This window comes from Cyclopterus lumpus, chromosome 12 (assembly GCF_009769545.1).
Source record: "Cyclopterus lumpus isolate fCycLum1 chromosome 12, fCycLum1.pri, whole genome shotgun sequence".
Classification (NCBI taxonomy): domain Eukaryota; kingdom Metazoa; phylum Chordata; class Actinopteri; order Perciformes; family Cyclopteridae; genus Cyclopterus; species Cyclopterus lumpus.
The window spans coordinates 21,060,949-21,069,504 of record NC_046977.1 but is presented as its reverse complement, the minus strand read 5'-3'; the positions used below and the strand labels follow the sequence as shown (position 1 = coordinate 21,069,504).

General features: G+C 44.9%; 1 protein-coding gene across 4 annotated transcripts in view; it reads right to left on the bottom strand.

The window, feature by feature from the left end:
• Positions 1 to 4,766: 4,766 nt before the first annotated feature.
• scai (suppressor of cancer cell invasion) overlaps positions 4,767 to 8,556 on the bottom strand; it is a 22,251-nt gene continuing 18,461 nt past the window's right edge. For all 4 annotated transcript variants that reach the window (XM_034547384.1, XM_034547387.1, XM_034547386.1 and 1 more), the window contains 5 exons: positions 8,382 to 8,463; positions 7,694 to 7,766; positions 7,023 to 7,196; positions 6,280 to 6,380; positions 4,767 to 5,946 (listed from right to left, as the gene is read on the bottom strand). In XM_034547384.1, coding sequence (XP_034403275.1) covers positions 5,800 to 5,946; positions 6,280 to 6,380; positions 7,023 to 7,196; positions 7,694 to 7,766; positions 8,382 to 8,463 — 577 coding nt within the window. In that variant the 3' untranslated portion in view covers positions 4,767 to 5,799. The remainder of the gene's footprint in view (positions 5,947 to 6,279; positions 6,381 to 7,022; positions 7,197 to 7,693; positions 7,767 to 8,381; positions 8,464 to 8,556) is intronic.

Sequence of the window (8,556 nt, the reverse complement as noted above, 5' to 3'; positions counted from 1 at the left end):
ATTTTTAAACTTGCCTTGACAAACTAATGGTAACAGAGCAGAGCAATCTTCAATAAAGACACGCATCAGTCATTTCATGAAGCCACATTTGTCTTTTCCTTTATTGGCTTTCATCTTGCAACACAGAAAAAAACAAAAAAAACAAAAACAAACAACCATCGGATGCAATAATTGATCTCAATCACTGTTAAGATGGAAAAGCAAGAGCACATCAGTCTTTGGCACTTTCTATTCTAAACAAACATGCTGCCCACAGTGAACATTCATCTGTGCTTTTTTTTTTTAACTGAAGTTTTGAAAATACATTTGACAGTTTGACACCGACTGAAAATCATAACAAGCAAGTCACACGTGTTGCTATAAAGGAAGGCTTCACCCATCTTTTGGACATTTGTTACAGTATAAAAAGGTAGAAATGACCCCTGCATATCTGGGGAGAAAACAGGATTGATCAGTCGGCAGTTATTTGTGTTCTCAAGAGGTGTCAACATGCTTCTCATGGATGTGGGTCCATTATATTGAGCAGTGGCTTTTGTGCTTGCGGCATGTCAAAAACATTCATAGTTAATATCTTGTGCTGGTAGATTCTAATACTGGTTATGCCGTCTCAGACGGGCCTTAATCCCTCCCCGTTGTCATGGTGTCTAACAGTTAGTTTCTCTGCTTCTTCTTGCTATGAATGTGGGACTAAGTGCAGAAAAGAAACCGTTGATTCTGTGGCGCTGCAACAGAAACCTGCTGTTAACGGTTATGTTAATGTAGCGGAGACATGGACACTTCAGTGTAGCTGCTTCAAACAACTGGAAAGCCCTCACGTCATCCATATTGATCTTAGTCTGAACAGGTAGGCATGGCAATAAGGAACGGCAACAAACCACAGCAATAATTTGAAACCCCAATTTAAAAAAAGAGGCATCAAATCAGAAGGAAACTTGTATCCAATAAGGCGAAATCAGTTTACGTAGAAGAATACCCAGAACAATGATCTGTGGACACCCAGCAGCAGTTAGTAAACTGCTCCATGACAGTGTTACTTGAGTGGGTCTTAAGGCTTCATCAGCTCACGAGTATGAACTCTGCATGAAGTCAGAGATGCACAACAAGATGTCTGGTTCCCACAGGGATCTGCTGAACATCTATAAGTTATTATCTCTGTGGCATAAGTTAACTAAAGTTACTGTCCCGCTTACACTAATTGATATATTGCTCACACTAATCTTGTTTGCAGTAAATATCTATTTGCACAACTTATGTTATTGACACACATGATACCTTCTGAACATCTTGTTATAACATCTTGTGTTGTGAACATGAGGCTTCTGGTCACACAACATCTCACTCTGCTCCATATGCTGCTGGGTAGCTTGTGTCCACATGAGAACAACAATTAAGAAACTCATATTCACACACAACCTCAAGGAGCGTGTGTGTGCTACTCATCTGGTGCTACATCATAAATCAATTGGTTGTGTTCACAGTTGTGAATATCGATCACTACAGAAGCTAAAACTTATCTGGTTTATACAGTGTCACTTCACTGTTTGGGCTTTTTTCCATTAAATAATTATTAAATTGGGTCATTAGGCCACATACCTTTCAGACATAATGTACACATTTGTCAACTTACAATATTTGACCGTTTAAATGTCAAATATTAGTGTTGTTGTTGATGTTCCTTAGTAAACATGACTGGCTAGTTTCTAACTGCGCCACACGTGCACATCCACACGTGCACATCCACACGTGTTGTTGCTGCATATTCAACACTTTTCGGAAACCAGCGAACATGTTTGACACATTCATAAAGAGGCTGTTGAAAAGTGAGATGACAGTTCCTTTGAGAACATGTTGACTCCCAGTAAAAAAGAAGGTCACCAGTGTGAAGGCTGGCATGAGGAACACGCACCACAAAAACAACAACAACAACAACAATACTAAACTCCATAAAGTGCAAGCCTACAATATCTTAATGGTCATAACTGTCAACACAACGTGGAGGTTGATATTACAATGAAAATAGAAGAAACGTTCACGTTACCAGACACATGTAGAAAGGTGAAAGGTCGCTGTGCCTCGTCAAGCCCTCATTGGAATGTCACATATTAAAAAATGGCCAAAGAACAAACTGGCCTCATTAACATTTTACTCCTCCTTAAAAGGAACAGTGTGCAACATTAAGGGGGATTTATTGGCAGATAAATGGAATATAATAACCATGTTTTCATCAGTTTATGATGACCTGAAACTAAGAATAATTGTGTTTTTCTTCATATCTGTATAAGGAGCAGGTCCTCATCAGGTCCACCATGTTCCTACAGAAACCCAGAAGGGACAAACCGGAGAGGCCACCGTAGTTCTCTACACGCTAGAGAAGAGACGGGTATTCACTTGGCTGCAATCTGCAACTTCACCACTAGGTGCCACTAGATCCCACACACTGCTCCTTTAAGTTTAACTTCATATTTCATCAACATTTTATAGACTTACTAAATACTGAACAAACACATCTATCTGTGGCAAAACATGTCTTCACATTATCTGTACACACACTAACGATGTCAACGAACACCATCGTGTTCTTCTCAAACATCTCCACCCCAAACAGCCGGCTCGGTTCCTTCAGTGAACTGCTGGCTTCAGTCTCTGGTTCCCTACAAAGGCCTGTACAACCTCTCAGTGTGGGAATACATGCTCAATGATCCACAGGTCAACATTAATAACTGCATCAACTCCTTTAGGAACACACATATTTCCTGTTGATCTGGGCAGAGTGTGAAGGATCCTTCTTTGGGTCATAGTGGACAGACAATACCATCTTTGGGCTACTGGGACACAAATTAATATTACAAATGGTCCCTCTTACTGATGACTGGTCAGAAAGCTGCATGCCCTCTGGAACAATGCAGCAGCAGGAACCTGCTGTAAAATAAAAATATGCTGCTTGTTAGATTCTGGACTCTAAAATATAATATCAATACATTGTTTAAAAATGATTTGCACACCAGTGATTTGATCTAACATGTAGAAATAATCTGTTGATAGTAGAACTTATTATCCACTAAGCAGGTCTGTGAAGTGAGACCACATTGGGGTTTCATCCTGGCCCCAGACTGCTGAAGAACTACGTTTCTACGGCAACAAGGGAGCCGTCTCTGGAGCTCGTGCTGTTTGAGAAATACTTCTGGTGTTAGCTTCAGGTTGTTGAGTGTTTAGAGAGTAGAACGAGTCCGAAGGGCCAGACAGAGGGATGAATGATGGTATTGATCCAGTGTGACTTTGAGCACTGATCGAATGCCTCAGCACCAGAGGCCTCGGCCAAAGGGTTCAGGGCCCTCAACGCAGCAGACACCATGCCTCCTGCGATCCACCTCAGTCCTCATAATCCCCATCAACAGAAAACTGTATTTAAACGACTTTCCAAGAGATGGCTGCTCCACATGTAATGCTGTTCATAAGACTGTGTGTGTGTGTGTGTGTGTGTGTGTGTGTGTGCAGACACAGACAAGTTCACACAGGTTTGTCCATGTACAACCCAAGTGGACATGGACCTCTCATCAAACGGTGTCAAAAGGATCCTCAACATATATTATGTGGCCTTTAAAAATGTCTCTCAAGACAAGAAAACCCCACAAAGAGTTGCCAGCATCTAAAGTCAGCCATGTTGTTCTGCTCCCCCAACATCACAAGTGTCTGCTGATGTCAGATCAGCTGCTAAAGAAAGGTCTTAAAGATCTCTGCAGTCTGAACATGAGTGACAGAGATCTGGAAGCTTTTGGGATCAACAGTCAGAGTGAAGAGCCGACCTGTGAGGAACGTGTGAGGAACGTGTGAGGAACGTGTGAGGAACGTGTGAGGAACGTGTGAGGAACGTGTGAGAACGTGTGAGAACGTGTGAGGAACGTGTGAGGAACGTGTGAGGAACGTGTGAGAACGTGTGAGAACGTGTGAGGAACGTGTGAGGAACGTGTGAGGAACGTGTGAGAACGTGTGAGAACGTGTGAGGAACGTGTGAGGAACGTGTGAGGAACGTGTGAGAAACGTGTGAGAACGTGTGAGGAACGTGTGAGAACGTGTGAGGAACGTGTGAGAACGTGTGAGGAACGTGTGAGGAACGTGTGAGAACGTGTGAGGAACGTGTGAGGAACGTGTGAGGAACATGTGAGGAACGTGTGAGAACGTGTGAGGAACGTGTGAGGAACGTGTGGGAACGTGTGAGGAACGTGTGAGGAACGTGTGAGAACGTGTGAGAACGTGTGAGGAACGTGTGAGGAACGTGTGAGAACGTGTGAGGAACGTGTGAGGAACGTGTGAGGAACGTGTGAGAACGTGTGAGAACGTGTGAGGAACGTGTGAGAACGTGTGAGGAACGTGTGAGGAACGTGTGAGAACGTGTGAGAACGTGTGAGGAACGTGTGAGGAACGTGTGAGGAACGTGTGAGAAACGTGTGAGAAACGTGTGAGAACGTGTGAGGAACGTGTGAGAACGTGTGAGGAACGTGTGAGGAACGTGTGAGAACGTGTGAGGAACGTGTGAGGAACGTGTGAGGAACGTGTGAGGAACGTGTGAGGAACATGTGAGGAACGTGTGAGAACGTGTGAGGAACGTGTGAGGAACGTGTGGGAACGTGTGAGGAACGTGTGAGGAACGTGTGAGAACGTGTGAGGAACGTGTGGGAACGTGTGAGGAACGTGTGTGGAACGTGTGAGGAACGTGTGAGAACGTGTGAGGAACGTGTGAGGAACGTGTGAGGAACGTGTGAGAACGTGTGAGGAACGTGTGAGGAACGTGTGAGGAACGTGTGAGAACGTGTGAGGAACGTGTGAGAAACGTGTGAGGAACGTGTGAGAAACGTGTGAGGAACGTGACCCGACTGCCAACGATATTCCATAACAAGATCAAACTGCTCGTCATCAAAGGGTACGGATGATGTCATTCAAGTAATTACCAGAGTGATGCATGTTGGTGTGCACACGCCTTCCTTCATCTCCTCAGTTACAAACTAGATTGTCTTCACCTGCTGACACAACTACACATGCAACACATGCACGTTCACGTCAGCCGTTCTGGAGCCTCAGAGTCTCAACTACATGGATTCTTCTCTGGCCCTTTTTGCATGCAAACACCGCACAGTGATATGGAAAAGCAACAACGCTTAGAACACAACGCTGGAGTCAAGGTCTCCAATGGACTGCTGGTTAACGTCACCACGGTGTGTGATGACAACACGCCACAGAAATGACCTCATGCACCTCCGCCTGCTACACGCTGAGCTGCTTTACAGAGACCAGTAATGACCTTTCTGGTGACGTTGTTCAGCTTCTAAGCTAGCGTATGGATTTCATATTTACTGATGTTTAGCACTCTCTCTTTGCCTTCATGAACATAGAGGAAGTTGCCCAGGGGTTTCAATGCTCTATCTTTTAGGCTTACACAAGCATCCCTCTAATTAACAACAATAAATAGTATTTAAAAAAACACAAAACCAAGACTGCCAACCATTCTGTGAGGAGGAATATAGTTGGAGGCTCACATTGTGATGCAGTCAGGAGGAGCACTCTGATGTTTGACATGATGCTGATCACATTTAAGAGGACGCCACTGAAACTCGTCATGGGGACTTTATACTAAACTTATCCATGTGAACATTTTAATGTTGCACTACATTTGCTTCCATAAGTAAACAGTAAAATGCGCAACATGAGCTTGTTTTCATTACCTGTAGAAAAGGAAAAGACTATGAGGGCCCTGGCAGGTGAGTCTGTATGTACACGGATGCCATTTGGCCCTGTACAAAGATGTTAGTAGGCTTCCAGTGGATCATCCCAAAATAGGCTCTGGACATCGAGCATAGTTGCCAGCTCCAAAATATGCTTCTGTAGAAGGCTGCTCTCCACCGTGTCCTGTTTAGGGAGCTCAGGGTACGACTCCGGGAAGCTCTGGGACTCCTGCAAGCACAGAAACCTCAGACTCAAATATCAGCACAGACGCACTACGAGCTGCCGAGCATTGTTTAGGGTTCCACGGTTTCATTCTGCATGCTTGTGGCTCTGCAAGGCCAAACATAACGTCAGATATCCACTCCAGAGCTTCTCCTATATGCATTCTGCAGCACAGCCAACCAGCCTGCATCTACACTGGTGTGGTGCAGTAGACTGTGATGACACTGAATAGATGCTCTGAAGTGGGACACACTTTGTGTGCTATGGTGCGTGAATACACGTTAAAGGCCGCTAGCCTGAGCAGTGGGCTCTTGCGGTACATGAGCAGCAGGGACTCACCCGGAAGACTTTATGCAGTCGGAGCGCAGCGGAGCAGAACACGAAGCGGATCAGCAGCAGCCGGAGGAACTCGTCACCAAAGAATTGCAAAAATGCTTGATCTGCAGAGACGGAAAGCAATGGGAGATCTAAACCAGGCACAATGAGGGTAGAACCTGGAAAGAAAGTGTCCAGAAGACCCCGACACACCAAAACCCAAATCAACAAACCAGCAGTGACGTAGGCCGACCACTGGGTCGCCTCCTGAGTCGTGACTCGTGGCCAAAAAGTTGCACTCGTGCACATCGCAGAGACTACGGCCAAGTAGATCTGCGCCTGTGTGAGGAAATAAAGCTCCCCTCCAGCAGGTGGCAGTAGTCTTTGTTTGTCTTTTAACAAGAACAACTGGAGACCACAAATGTAGAAAAAGTTGTAACGATACAGTCATGAAACAAAGCAGGGCCTCAGATGCTCCCCTCAAGGCCTTAAGGATGAACCTGAGATGGGCCACTCCTCTAGAGCATACTCCTGTATCCAGAATCATGACAGAGCTCAACAGCCCCATACCCCACATGGGATGATCCATCAGAACGAGTCAACAACGAAAACAATAAACACTTCTTTTCTTTTTTATAGACATTGTTGTGCCTCTTTGACAGAAAGAGATGGGAAGTAATATGCAAACAAGGTCTCCTGCAGGACACACATGGTTAGTGCAGTTAAATAATGCATAAATTGACTAATACTATGTTTAACTTGTGTACCTATGGTCCGTGATCGAGTAATCATCTGGCCGATGTCCCGGTAGACCTTACGGAGGAACTCTTGAGCTCGTTCCCAGAGGCCTCGCTGAACGCTGTCCAGGCCGCACACAGAGGAGAAGGCCAGCAGAGGACTGTAGAGGAACAGGGTGAAGAGACTCCCTCGCTGAGACTGATCTGAGGTAAGCAGAGACCAGGCAGCGGTTAGATCAACACAGATAACAATAACCACACACACAGAGACACACACGCACACACACACAGAGACACATACACAGAGACACACTCACAGAGACACATACACATACACATACACACACACAGAGACACACACACAGAGACACACACACAGAGACACATACACAGAGACACACTCACAGAGACACATACACATACACATACACACACACAGAGACACACACACAGAGACACACACACAGAGACACACACACAGAGACACATACACAGACACACTCACAGAGACACACACGCACACACACACACACACACACACACACACACAGAGACACACTCACAGAGACACACAGAGACACACACACACACACACAGAGACACACTCACAGAGACACACAGAGACACACACACACAGAGACACACACACACACACACACACACACACACACAATGAACTGGTGCTCTAGAGTGACACACACCTTGCACACTCTTGGGGTAGACTGTAGGTGAGAGGAGGCACACCAGAGGCTGGCCAAACAGATTGGTGAAATGCTATTAGGATAAACAAAAGTCATATTAGTTATAAGAGTATATTCACAGTGTGATCATATCATATACACAACAGGTTATCAAATGTAAAACATTACCACGGTTATTATTCCCATCATCTGGAGACTTTGGGGGAGGTCCACAGGAAGTATACAGTTCAGTGAGTTTGCCTACAGTTGTTTATATGTTGTCAAACCATTAAAAGTACCGGTATGCTGAATTCACTTTTAGCATTTCCTGTTTGCAGTAAACTGTCCAGACAACTATTACTGGATTATTTTTATACTGAAGGAAACTTAAAAAGTTGATTCTCAGGCAAATTCTGGAGTTATAAGGAGAGGATTTATGGATGTTCATTCATAAGGAACATAGAGATAATGACATCCTCATTACTGAATTTGAAAACATGTGCATCCTATCTGTTTGTTCAGATTTGACTGAGAATGAACGGCGACGCACTGTCTGTAATCCAGGGATTGTTTTAGCTCCTTCACTCCGTGAGCAGCGCATCACACGGTTGGTGAGCAGCCAACCAGCAGCCAGACTACACCAGGAAGTGTCTCTGCCCCTCCCACTTGGGATACAGATGTGATGCTTTTCATTGAGCTGTGTACATACCTTGTAGGCTGTGCTGTTGGAAGAATCCACAATGACGAAGAGTGGCTTCCGGGTGAAAGGAAACAAGTCGCCTGGATGAAGGCTGCAACATCACAAACAGGTCAATGTCAGGAAGTTACGCTTGTTATCAACACACACAACATGACTTACAACAAGCACACTGTTGTTCATCTTG